The following is a 12,678-nucleotide window of genomic DNA, read 5'->3' on the forward strand; positions in this document are numbered from 1 at the left end:
CGTGTGCCCCCAGCCGTGACGGCCGGCCAGAGCTGGGGAAGGGGGTTCCTCCTGCCAGGCTGCCCCTGTGTCCTCAGGCTCCTGGGCATAGCTCTCCATGTTGCTTGTGCAGTGTTATCTCCCGGGGATGAACAGGAGAGCAGAGCTGTGGCAGCAGCACTGCTGCCAGGGGTGGGGGGAAAGGCCACAGGCAGGGATGCGGCACCGGCATGTCCAGCTCTGTCCCCACGGCCGAGGTCCGGCAGCAGTTTTGTGCAGGAGGGGGTTAACGCAGGGGAGCTGTGCTGGGAGGAATGCCTTCCCTCCCAGGGTCCTCATTTGCAAAGGTCCTTTAACGCCACAGGGGAGATCAGGAGAAGGCGCTGGCAGCCAGGAGCTCCCCCAACCTCCCTGTCTGAGGCGCTGAACGTTTCCCATTACGCAGAGTCCCGAGTAAACCAGCCAGGCGAATGCCATGGCAGCACGGGGGTTTCTCGTCAGCTGGAGGTTTCAGCTGCCATGGGGGTGGTGGGCAGCCTGCCCCCCGCCCCACGCACAACCCAGTCCGTGCTTCTGGGCATCCCTGCGGTGCTCTGGGGGGCAGAGGGACAGGAGGAGTGTCAGAGCTCGGGGCTGCGGCAGCTCTGCAGTGCCGCTCACGAAGCGCGGGGGTGCTTCAGCCCCCTCCCGGGTAACAGAGCGAACGCCGGTGCGGTGGCAGCAGCAGAGCGGTTGTGTCGGGCGGCAGGAGGGGCATGGGCTGCGGGATCCCCTCGAGGGAGGCAGCCGCCTGCACGCTGTGGTGAGGACGGTGCGGGGAAGGGTTAAGGTGCCGGAGCACCCCACACTCCGCGCGCCCTCGAAGCCTGTTTTTCCCTTTTACGTAAGGTGTTCCAAACATGTTTGTAACAACCCCCCGGTGATGCACCTTTGGCAAAAGTGGTTTTGGGTCCAAAGATCAGTGCTGGGACAAGTGACCTGCCTGTGGCAAACAAGAGCCCGCAGAGTATAAAACCCCGGCGGCGCGGTGGAGCGCGGGAGAGACTGAGCCGCGCCGAGGGGCAGCGGCTGCAGAGGAGGATGGAGGCCAGCATGAACCTCCTGCATGACACGGGCATCCAGGCGACGCACTGGCTGCAGGAGCACTTCCAGGGCTCCCAGGACTGGTTCCTCTTCATATCCTTCGCCGCCGACCTCAGGAACGCTTTCTTCGTCCTCTTCCCTATCTGGTTCCACCTCAGCGAGTCGGTGGGCATCAGGCTCATCTGGGTGGCCGTGATCGGTGACTGGCTCAACCTCGTCTTCAAGTGGTGAGTGGCCCTGTGCCACGGCTCCCTCCAGGCGTGTTGGCACAGCTGGACTAATGCGGGCCAGATGTGGGCTCTCAGCCTTGACACTGGTGTAAAAGACAGAGCAGCGTTTGGCCCACAGCTTGGCAGTCGTAATGGTCGCTCCTTCCCGAGCCGTGCAGCAGCATCTCTCCCCCTCCCCAGACGCCGGGCACAGACAGAGCCTCCTGCAAACAGCCCCCTCTGCCATCAGCCGGGGCTGCGGCTCTGCGCGGGGGCTGCACCGAGCCTCTCGCCACGGGGGCTGCAGGGGTGTCCTGGCATGGCTCGGATACAGACCAGGGCTTGGTGCTCCCCGACCTTTTAGGCGAGTGTTTCCCGTGGGTAAGCCAGGACACCGGTATCCCCTTCCTTTCCATGGCTGGTAGCGCTGGCGTCGCTGGTGCAAAAGGAGCCATGGTGGGGAGCACGTGAGGGACTGAGCCACTGCTGCAGGTGCAGGACGGCCCCGTCGGCAGCATCAGTTGTACCGCGGCACCGATCCACCCCGATGCCTCGGCCCGGCAGGGCTCGGTGTCAGCTGGCAGCCATGGGGGTCTGCGGCCACCCCGCAGGCCCCCTTGGGATGCCCCACTGCCCGCACGTGTGACAGGGACGGGTGGCCTCTGCCTCCGATGCCACCACAAGACAGTTATTCTGGGCCTGAAGAAGACTGAGGGCGCAGACACTGCTGCTCTTTCCCGGTGCACTGACTTGCTCCCAGGAAGCTCTCGCTCTTCCCCTTCAGGGATGGGGCTGTTGGGACCAAGCGACCAGCAGGATGCTGTGTCTGTCTGCTCACGGGTCCTTTGCTTCTTCCAGCTCCCAGCCCAGAGCAGAAACCACAGCCGTGCCCGCCTGCTCTGGTGCCCAGGACCCCGACAGCCCCCGATCTTCTTTCTTTTCAGGATCCTCTTTGGGGAGAGACCGTACTGGTGGGTCCACGAGACAGACTATTACAGCAACATCTCCGCCCCAGAGATCCAGCAGTTCCCGCTCACCTGCGAGACCGGCCCCGGTATGGTCCCCCAGCCCCGGTACGGTCCCCTAGCCCCGGCGCTTGCCTGGGGGGACCTGCACACACAGCTCCCCTCTTCAGGTCTCGGTCCCTGCAGGGATGGGGGTGCTGGCATGGCCGGGGCTGCTGCTGGCAGCGCATACCCCGAGCTAGCTCTTGAGAGAGGGCCGTTATCGCTGCGCCGTGGCATTGGCCCCACCGCGCTCCCGGGGACGCCGGCCATGCCTGCAGCGGGTGGAGGCAGGGCAGCCCCCACGCGGAGCAGACCTTGACCCTCGGCGCAGACGTGGCAGTTCGGCACAAACCCCTGCCTGTGCTCCACCACGGCCGTGGCCCACACCGGGGCCGTGCTCAGCCTCCAGCCCCAAATGTGGGCAGCCGCTCCGTGGGGAGGGGGTTTGCCCCATTCCAGAGCAGCTCTGTCTGTACCTTGACCACAGCTTTCCACGGGAGCCGGGGACGGGCTGCAGGCATCCCCAGCACACTCAGCACGAGCTGTCACGGATGGGGCCGGCGTGCTGCTGCCAGGGGGCAGGTGCTGGGTGCCGTTTCCCATCCCAAATCCAAAACATAGCACTGTACCAGCTGCTAGTAAGAATGTTGACCCATCTCAACCGAAACCATGACACCCTCTCTGAAGGGGGGTCTGACCTGGATTCTCTTCTTGCCCAGGGAGCCCCTCCGGCCATGCCATGGGCGCAGCGGGAGTCTACTACACCATGGTGACGGCCCTCCTCTCTGCCGCCATGGGGAAGAAGCAGTCGAGGACACTTAAATACTGGTAAGCAGTGTGCCAAAGCCACCCGTGCTGGGCAGAGGCTGCTGCAGAGCTGATGGACACGCAGCCGAGCCCACGGAGGCACACGGCTGTGGGCAGAGAGACGGGCTGCGGCGCCCCAGGTGGGGTGTGCAGGACGGGCTCGGTGGGCACCCAGGTACTGCTCGGGGTACGCAATGGCAGCGCCCTGGGCAGCACGAGCCAACCCTGGTGCTGACATGGCCACCTGCCCCTCGCAGGGTGCTGTGGACGGTGCTTTGGACGGGGTTCTGGGCAGTCCAGGTCTGCGTCTGCCTGTCCCGAGTCTTCATTGCCGCCCACTTCCCCCATCAGGTCATCGCAGGGGTCATCTCAGGTGAGTGACTTGGACCCCCCGTCCCCTTCCCCATGGCACCACTGTGCTGGACCGCAGCACCCATAGCACTGGCCAGGAAAGGTGCACGGCCTGACGGATGCGTGCAGGGTCATGACGCAAAGCTGCGTCCGTGGCTCCGCAGTTACTGCTCTCATCGTCACGGGCAGTATGCCCTCCAGAACGTGCCTTTGTCCCTGTCCCGTTGAGGCACGACTCCCAGCCGGGGGGCAGGGCACTGCCAGCCGCTGCTGGGCTCTGAGGGACAGTGAACATGGCCCAAAGGCACAGGCAGCGCAGCCTTGGGGCGTGAAAGGGTCGTCACTGGGCGAGGGAGTGGAATGGGCTGTCTGTGAGCAACAGGGCGCAGCGGTGGCCATCGGGGCAGTCAGCACCACTCGGGAGCACCCCCGGCTCATGTTCCCTGCCGGTGTGCCCGGGGCTGCGGGGTCTGCTGGGCTCCACTGCCCCAAGGCTGGTGATCACTTGCTGATTGGCACCACCTCTTCTTCTGCTTCGTTACCGGCAGGGATGGCCGTGGCCAAGACCTTCCAGCACGTCCGCTGCATCTACCACGCCAGCCTCCGCCAGTACCTGGGCATCACCTTCTTCCTCTTCAGCTTCGCTCTGGGCTTCTACCTGCTGCTGCGGGCACTCGGCGTGGACCTGCTCTGGACGCTGGAGAAGGCACAGAGGTGGTGCGCCCACCCCGAGTGGGTCCACATCGACACCACCCCCTTCGCCAGCCTCCTCCGTAACCTGGGCATCCTCTTTGGGCTGGGGCTGGCCCTCAACTCCCACATGTACCTGGAGAGCTGCCGGGGGAAGCAGGGCCAGCAGCTGTCCTTCCGCCTGGGCTGCGTCGCCGCCTCCCTCCTCATCCTACACCTCTTTGATGCCTTCAAACCACCTTCCCACATTCAGCTGCTCTTCTACATCCTCTCCTTCTGCAAGAGCGCGGCCGTGCCGCTAGCTGCTGTCGGCCTCATCCCCTACTGCGTCTCCCAGCTCCTGGCCACACAGGACAAGAAGGCTGTCTAGGGACGTTCCCCACAGGTATCGGTGCACCCGGGCAGGCAGCCGCCCCGGCTCTGGACTTGGGGACAGTCACCAGACCATGGGTGCAACCCAGCCACTCTTTGCGCCCCCCCCCCCCCCCCCAGCCACTCTTTGCTCCCTGCTAAACCCGCACAGACTGGCTCCACTCCGGGAGCGGACCGCGAGGGCTGGGCTGGCGGCGCTGCTGGATGGCTCCCGCAGCACGACCCACAACGCCCATCGTGCCGTAGGCTCGGGTGGTCTGTGGGCAGCTGATGGCACAGCGGGCCCCGCGCTCCCCGGGCTCTCCTGCTGCCCTTCCCGTGCCCACGGATGGGGGTCATCAGCCCAGGACCCGGCAGCAGCAGGGGGGAAGACCCTGTGTTCCCCTGCAGCTCATGGGGACGTGCCACCTCCACGCTGCAGGGCTGGGGACGGCACTGCCGGGAGCCGGGTGCTGACCCACGGTGCTCGGCGTCTGCTGGCGAGGCAGCTCTGTTACAGGAACGGGCAGACACTGTGATGTGGAGATAAAGCATCGGCTCGCGGGAGCCCCCCCAGCCGTGAGGTGTTCAGCATTCACTGCTGTGTGAAGTGTTGTGGGTACACATATGCATGTGTGTATACATATATAATGCATATCTCTATACACATATACATATGGCTGTGTCTGTAAACAAGAGGCATTTTATTCAAGCTGAGGGTGTGTTTAGCTGGTCAGTTTGGCCGTCTCGCCGGCTGGTGAGGTGGGATGGAGATCGACTCCCGAGCACAGGGACCGTGGCGGGGGCTGCTGGTGGTGTTGGGGGGAGGCACAGCCAAACCACCGGGAACGGCAGCCCCGGGCTCCCCGGTCCTCATCGCCTTTCACCCTGGGGTGTAGTTGGATGTGGCCAGCACAGCCTGGGTGGGACGAGCTGCTTTTTGCGCTGTTTATCCAGGGTTTCTGGGTGCACCTTGTGCCAGGAACAGCGACGCACTCGTGTCACCTCGCTGCTTCTGGAAGCAAGCACGGCTTTGGGATCATCCGGCTGCGCTGGGGCTGTGCTGAGCCCCCACGCTGTGGGGACAGAGCCGCTGTGCGGCTGCTGGCTGTGCCGGGAGGTCAGGGCCCGGGGGTCGGCGCTGGATCAGCCTCCAGGCGCCATGCGCCCGAGCGCCGGCTCTGCACCGGCTGCGCCAACGTGGGGTCAAGCTGCGTGGCTGCTGCCGGGTCGGCTCTCCTGGCAGCCGCATCCCGGCCCTCCTGCCTCGGCATCGCGCTCGTTAGCAGGGAGCCGGCTGCGGGTTTGCTCTGTTGACTTCAGAGCTGTGCAGGCTGTACAGCCTGCCAATTAACTCTGTTAGTAAACATCCTCTCAGTCTGAGATAGTTTAAAATAGATTCCGAGGTTCAGATACTGTACGTGTGCATGTGCAGCATCTCCCCCAGCACACCACTTCCTGCAGCAATTACGCCGTACCCAGCACCACACGCCGTACCCAGCACCATTCCCCATACCCCAACACCGCATCAGCAGTCTCTGCTGTGGCCACCTTCACCAGCAGAACCCCACGCTAAAACTCATCCACGCTACACTGCCTTCCATGGCAGTTTGCTGTAAATCTCACTCAGTACGGAGCTCAGCTGTGGACCTAATTCTCTGTCAAAAGCTCACCTCGATGAGTGCACACCTCCCGCCCCGTTTCCCCCCGCCGGGGCGCGGGCACACTTGGCCCAGCCAGACCCGGCGGAGGCGGCCGCAGAAGGTCCCTCGCTGGGAACCCACCGCGTGCGGTGGGAACCGGAGCTGCTGTCCCCCCCAGCAGAGTCCCCACAGGACTGATGGGACCCTGCGCCCGCTGCCCACCGACTGCGCAAAGGGCTCTGCGTGGAACGGTGCCGCGTTAGCCGTGTGCTGGGGGCCTCTGTGTTCATGACAGCTAAACCTCCTTGGGACAGAGGCCTCTTTTCACCTGTTTCTCTGTTACCAACATCTGGGACAAACCTGTCATGCCCTTTCTAGCAAGAAGTGGGGAAAAAATTCCCAAATTACCCGTTGAGCTTTTTCACTCTGTGGCTCCACAGCGCCCTTTAGTTTCTGCAGCTGAGACTGCAGCAGCGCCAGGACCCGCACTGGCAGAAAAGGCAATCTGAGAGAGCACCGGGCAGCAGCTCTGCCTGCTCCCATGGGAGTTTATATCTGCGCCAACCAGAGAAATTCCCGATGTTCAAAACCGGACCAGTAACCACCACACCCCAAGAAGGGAAAGGACTGATCCACAAAGGTGAATGGTTACCTACCCGTGGGACACCCGCTCCCCCTGCCAGCAGCTCTGTCCTGGCTGACTCAGGACTGTGCCCTTTGCTGCGCTTGACCAAGTCGGAGGAAAGCTTTCCACCACCCAGGCAGAGGTGTGAGGTGGGGAACAGCCCCCTTTTGCTGAGCGCTGGTGGTGGTACTCACTGGGAAATGAGCCTGGTCGCTGGAGCTCCCGCACTCAGGTACTGCTCTCGCGATGGAGCTGGAGAGGAGGGTGGGAACCGACCCAGCTGCAGAGGGATGGGGAGGAGAGCGGGGTGGTCGGGACCTTGCTCTGCCCTGCTGGAGGGCAGCTCCGGGCTCGGCACCTCTGCCGGGTACCCCACCACGAAGGCCAGGCGCTGCAGGGGACCAGGAAGGCGCCGTCCCGGTAGTGGTGAAGACACAGCAGGACCAGCACAACCTGGTGCCAATGTGTCCAAGTGCAGAGAGCTGTAGTCTCTACTTTGGGGACCACAGAAACAGCTGCTGTGCCGAAGGAGAATGCTCAGGAGCTGTCAGCATGAGCTTGGACAATGTCACATGTTGCGGACGAGCACAGAAAGCGGCATGTCAGCTGTATGCCAAGACCCAACCTGTCACTGACAGTCGTACCAGTATGACCTACCTGCGCTTGTTCAGAGTAACGCTGGGGCCAGACCGCTGCTCTTCTGTAGAGCTATTTCTTATCAAGTAAAAGAGCCAAACATAAGACACTGTTGCAGGGGCAGGGGAAAGGCCACTGCTGGGGAGAAGAGGATGGTAATGAAAGCTCAAGCTCATAGCAACAGAAGCAAAGGAAACGTTCAGGCACACCCCTACAAGAAATGCCCAACGTACAGCTCAGATGACTTCAGTATGGTTTTCTGTCTGCCTGCAGAACAGAGCACAGGGTGGCTGCTTCCACCCACATTTGATTCTCACGTACAAGAGTCAGCACGTGTGTGCTAACGTGGTTCTGCTAGGGCAGCTACAAATGGATGAAATTCCCTTTTGCAATAACGTACTTGATGCCACCACAGGAGAGCTTTGGGACGGCAGCGCTGAAGCTGGTGTTACCCGACAGCAGCTCCCGTCAGCATCACAGCGGGTCAATAGCGACTGCTGCCCCAGGGAACCGCCGAGTCCCGAGGCCATGGCAGCCCCGTGGGCACTGTGGCATCAGCACAAACATCCTGAGGCCTCCAGCATCTGCGGATCTGAGCAGCCAGGAAAAAAAGTCAGTTCTTTCTTTTTAAAAAAGGGCTCACGGAGACTTGTCCTTCGGTGCTCCCTCCTTTCCTTGCTCACAGGCTGACAACAGCATCGTGTCTTCTCGCCTCCCAGTTCTGCCTCAGGCAGCCGTAACTGGTGACCAGCTTCGTTTGGTCTTTTAAGGGGGATTTACTGATCTGAGCGTCCCTCCAATTCCTGCCACATTGCATTCCTTCTCCCTACAAAATTTCAGCAGCCAAACCTTGATTCATTTTCTCTGCAGTTATTGGCAAATATCATACTCAAACCCTCTGCTTCTCACCAGTGTTCTGATTTTTTTAAATGCATCCAGCTTATTACAAATAAACACGCTCACAAAGCAATTACTCCTCAGCAACTGGTACAAAGCAAAAAGCCACAATGTGCTGCAAACGGGCAGGCCCCTCTCTTGGTTTTAGGAAGTCCACAAAACGGTTAAATAATGACTACTTTTAATCACTGAAGAATGTGTACCATTTGTCCGGGGAAATGAAAGAACCCTTGCAGTAAATCGCGGAGGGCAGATCCCCTCCCCCAGCTTCCCATAAGCACCAAATCAGCTCACGCAGAGCATATGTGCACCAGCTGTTGGTTTTATGTCTTTATTCCCCGGAAAGAAGTCGGCGGAGCTGACGCGAAGCAGGGAAGACAGGCCTACTTTGAGAATTGTTTCTTACGCTTCAGGGCTTCGATGGCTGATGAATTCCTGGAGCAGAGCTTGCACTTCTCCTCGCCGACTCATCTTGGTTGCCTTGCCCTGAAAGCGGCCTCGCTTCCCAGCTCCTTTGCCTCCCAACAGCTCCGCCACCCTGCAGGAGCGACAGCACAGCCTGAGGGCCGGGCGCCCCCAGAGAAGAGCGCGGCGTGGCCTAACCTGCTCCAGAGAGCAAAGGAGGACCCACACCCCAATTATACTGCTCAGCTGTTAGTCTGCAACATTACAATTCTTACTAATTTTAAAGAAACCATCGAACATGTTACCTGGGACCTAAATTCTCGACTGCTTCAGCAGGCCCCGCTAGAAGAAAGAGTCCTGCTTCTTTTTCATCTCCCACAGTCAGGAACAGCAGCGTCTCCTGCGGAGAGAGAGATGGGTCTTGCTCCAGAACAACCCGTGCCCTCCTCTGGCAAGAGGACAGAGACAGCGGCCACAGCACCACCCAAGCACATAAACAATTTGGACGTTTCTGTGCGTTACTGAGACAGAGGCTCAAGCTGAAGAAAGTAGAAGGGAGGGTGGATTTTGAACCTTTTATGCTCAATCGTATGTTGTGGGGGACGGAATGGGTCCTGGGGTATCCAAAGGTAAAAGGACATGGCTGGCAGTTGGACGAGATGATCGTTGTAGGTCCCTTCCAGCTGAAACAGTCTATTCTGTCTATTCTATTCTAAACAGCCGATGAGGCTCTGTACAGCTCTTTGGGGGACAGGCTCTCCTACAGTGCTCTGAATTTTCACTGTAGTATCTCTTGACCGTTGAGGATTCCCCTGCAGACTGAGGCTGTTGGGGACAACACCCTCGTGTGACTTTGGAAAGCAGAGACCTGTCGCTTGTGACTATGGTACAAGGCGAAGCCCGGCCCAGCCTGTGCTACAGCTTGAGCCAAAAAGCCCGTGGTGTCAGGTAAGGCTTCATCAGTGACTCACCTCTGTCCCAATCTCATTAGCGATGATATTCATAAATTCAGAGTCACCCTCTTTCCTGTAAGGATGGGTAAAAAAACACTTCAGAAAGGAGGAAAAGTCCCCTCTAGAGTGCAAAATGTCAATCAGAAACCAAAGGCCTGACCAGGCCCAAGGTTTTGGCCACTTTGGCTGTTAGGACGGAGATTGGGTTTTTTCTATATATCTAAATCATCATTGTGCATTTCTGTGGACATATTAGGAATTATTTAAGTGTTTATCTTTAAGAAATAGAGCTCCTCAGTTTTATTTGAAAATATCCAGGGCAGGGAGAAATCAGACAGACATAGTTAGTTATTAGCTATAAAACCAGAGGAATTCAGTGACTGAACTACTAATACATTCTTTTAACTACACAACCTCCCAGCAGGCTGAGGCAGTTTGATATTCTGTTCACCCTGTTTATATTCTTCCTTGAGACACAAGCCTGAATAGGTGTCAGAGAGATGCAACTGCCATAAAACGCGTAAGATGGCATTTTACCCCTTTCCCTGAACTCCCCCGTACCTGTGTAACACAAACAGCTGACTTTGAACAGGTTTGCTCTTGAAGTCCCGGGCTATCAAAACAGCCATGTCTCTAAGCAGGTTCAAGTTATTCTGAAAGAAAAGCAAATAAACTGTACTGCGGGTGGAGAAGTCAGTGTGAATAGAGTTGTGTTCCCAGAGATGGGAGCGGTTTTCGTAAAATCCACAAAAAATGATGCCTACGATTCAATTCCCAGTTATGACTAAAGCTCAGGTCTACAGGAAGCAGCCACAATCTGCTTTTCTCAGCCACCCTCATACCTTCTGAAGCAGTTTTACCGAACTCTGCAGTCTCTTCACAGCCTCTATGTGCTCACCTGGTCCATTTCTGAAAGAACAAGGAGAATTTGGATCGCCACTCTGAAGGACAAAGGAAGGATTTCTTAAAGGAGAAAAAGCAGGTAACATCATAAAAAGCACCACGTAGATGTAACCCAGGGCTTATGTGGTGTTTGTTAGAAGGAATAGTAAAGATGGAATAATCAAAGTAGAAAAGGAATTACTTGAGCAGTGAGGTTAGAGCCTTCTCAGTGCTGTGACTTTGTTCGATTGACTTCAGCACTCTGTTTCCTGCCAGGAAAACCAAGTTGGTTTTGTTCTTTTTCCCTTTTTCTGTGCCAAGGAGTTTAATAACCTCAAAAACAAAATCATGCTGATCAGAATAGAACAGTACTTTGCTTATACTCACACAGGTGGCCAGTTCCTACTAGACTATGCCTTCTTGTGAATATTGGCTCTCTGCTGGTCAAAATAAACGGGCTAAAATCAGCCAAAAGGTCAACATACCAAAAAAAAAAAAAAAAGGATGGTGATACAGTGGAATAATACAATCTGCTATTTGTGGGCTGCACTCTGCAGTGCATCTGGATGTCTCTGTTGTGATACTGACTCCAACAAACAACTGAAGAGACAGAAACACTTAAAGCCAGTTCAAGAATTTTATCTCCACCTTCCTGCACAGAGGATTTCCCATCCGTGACAAACACTCAAAAATATCAGAGCGTTAAGCAGAGGGAGCAAACGGCTAACGCTAACAACCCAGCAGCGCAACACGTGACTGGCAATGTACCACGTGCCCTCCGCAGAGCAACCAGCCGTCCAGAAAATATCAGTGCTGCAGTCAAGGGCCAAATTCTGTTACAAAGCAAGAGAGGAGCCGGACTGACTGGGCAGACTGCCGGCCCACGTGCTGCCCTGTGGGGCTCACCCAGCGCGGGGCTTCTGCCGCCCCCTTTACCATCGGGAGTGTTTCCAGCAGACCCTGGCTCTCAGGATGTCTGCTGTGCTAGGTGTGAACGTGTGGCGCGAGGCTCCCGAAGGCAGCTCAGAGGCAGCCCCCACCTGCAAGTCACTCAGGTTGGAGACGTGAGTCCCACAGCACATGTTGGAGTCTATGCCTTCGATGTCAACAACTCGCACTGGCCCCGCGTGGTCATCTGGCAAACCACGGCTTCTCACCTAGCAAAAGGAGGACAACGGCAAACAAGGTGACACCCGTGCCGCAGTTATTTGGTCCCATGGATATCATCAGTTCTCTCCCCACCACTCACTGTTTCAATTTCAGGGTCATCTGCAGCCAGTTCCCTCACCACCACGGGTACCCTCTCCCGGATTTTCTCATTCACGCTCTTCTCCAGCGCCTCTATTTGCTCTGCTGTCATGGAGGGGGTGTCCAGCTCAATGACACTTCGCTGGCGGCCCAGCTCCCTGCACCGATGAAGAACATCTGCTGCTGCAGGCAGGACCGGCTGGACGGTGCCTCTGTGCGGCACTAAGTGCCATCCCACTGCTGGGAACGTGGTGACTGTAACAAAACATACTTCCCGCCTCTCCCTAGCATTTAAAGAGCACCAGATGCATCCCACTTGGAGAAGGACAATACAAAGCAAATACTTTGCACAGCTTCTCTCCAGTTCAGTCACCTCTCCCAGGCGCTCTGAGCAAGAGCGTGACATGTCCAAGGGAAACTGCTTTTGATTTATTCAGCTCCTTGCGGCCTGGCACGCTGGCCCGTGCCAAACAAGGTAAGCCTGAGGTCAAATGGAGCCTTTTCCCTGCTCACCATGAAGTTGTCTTGAATCCAAACATCTGTTCTGCGATGGCAGTGATGAGGTGCTGTCCTGGAAGAGATGCAGAAGCGACAGCTTTGAGTGCTGCTGGACACGGAAAAAGGGATTCTCACTCAGGCTGTATGTTTTTCTGCAGACAGGACGTTTGCAAACGCCGGGGCACGTGCGCAGCGCTGCGGGGCTCACGCTGCTGCTTAGGAGCAGACAGAGGGGACGGCCATCGCCTGGTGGCCCTCGGGACCCCAAGAGCACGGCGGTGCGCACCCAGGGCTTCGACGCAGGTTGAAGGCTTCCCTCCCGAACCGCTCGCGGCGAGTTTGGTCTCAGGCCCAGGAGAGGAGGCCCTCAGGGGAGGCGCCCACCGGCCCCAGCCCGCGGACGGGCCGCCCCCT

The 12,678-nt window shown here is 58.1% G+C and overlaps 2 protein-coding genes across 2 annotated transcripts in view; one reads left to right on the forward strand and one right to left on the reverse strand.

The window, feature by feature from the left end:
• Positions 1 to 850: 850 nt before the first annotated feature.
• Positions 851 to 4,496, forward strand: G6PC (glucose-6-phosphatase, catalytic subunit). Its single transcript, XM_009893787.1, has 5 exons — positions 851 to 1,289; positions 2,216 to 2,325; positions 2,998 to 3,106; positions 3,343 to 3,458; positions 3,985 to 4,496. Exons 1-5 carry the CDS (start codon positions 1,060 to 1,062, stop codon positions 4,494 to 4,496), a joined length of 1,077 nt encoding a protein of 358 aa, XP_009892089.1. The 5' UTR covers positions 851 to 1,059.
• A 4,100-nt stretch (positions 4,497 to 8,596) lies between these two features.
• Positions 8,597 to 12,678, reverse strand: part of LOC104296045 (alanyl-tRNA editing protein Aarsd1-like) — a gene marked incomplete at its 5' end in the record, with an annotated part of 6,474 nt that continues 2,392 nt past the window's right edge. The window contains 9 exons of the mRNA XM_009895905.1: positions 8,597 to 8,816; positions 8,989 to 9,083; positions 9,655 to 9,709; positions 10,198 to 10,289; positions 10,479 to 10,545; positions 10,721 to 10,851; positions 11,559 to 11,675; positions 11,768 to 11,924; positions 12,280 to 12,337. Coding sequence (XP_009894207.1) covers positions 8,681 to 8,816; positions 8,989 to 9,083; positions 9,655 to 9,709; positions 10,198 to 10,289; positions 10,479 to 10,545; positions 10,721 to 10,851; positions 11,559 to 11,675; positions 11,768 to 11,924; positions 12,280 to 12,337 — 908 coding nt within the window. The remainder of the gene's footprint in view (positions 8,817 to 8,988; positions 9,084 to 9,654; positions 9,710 to 10,197; positions 10,290 to 10,478; positions 10,546 to 10,720; positions 10,852 to 11,558; positions 11,676 to 11,767; positions 11,925 to 12,279; positions 12,338 to 12,678) is intronic.

This window comes from Charadrius vociferus, unplaced genomic scaffold (assembly GCF_000708025.1).
Source record: "Charadrius vociferus isolate BGI_N301 unplaced genomic scaffold, ASM70802v2 scaffold730, whole genome shotgun sequence".
Lineage (NCBI taxonomy): Eukaryota > Metazoa > Chordata > Aves > Charadriiformes > Charadriidae > Charadrius > Charadrius vociferus.

Excerpts from the sequence above, each read along its gene's own strand:
- G6PC (XM_009893787.1), top strand. The coding sequence starts at position 1,060 with ATGGAGGCCAGCATGAACCTCCTGCATGACACGGGCATCCAGGCGACG. Across the intron at positions 3,107-3,342 it reads TCGAGGACACTTAAATACTG|GGTGCTGTGGACGGTGCTTT; the intron begins GTAAGCAGTGTG and ends TGCCCCTCGCAG. Across the intron at positions 3,459-3,984 it reads CATCGCAGGGGTCATCTCAG|GGATGGCCGTGGCCAAGACC; the intron begins GTGAGTGACTTG and ends CGTTACCGGCAG.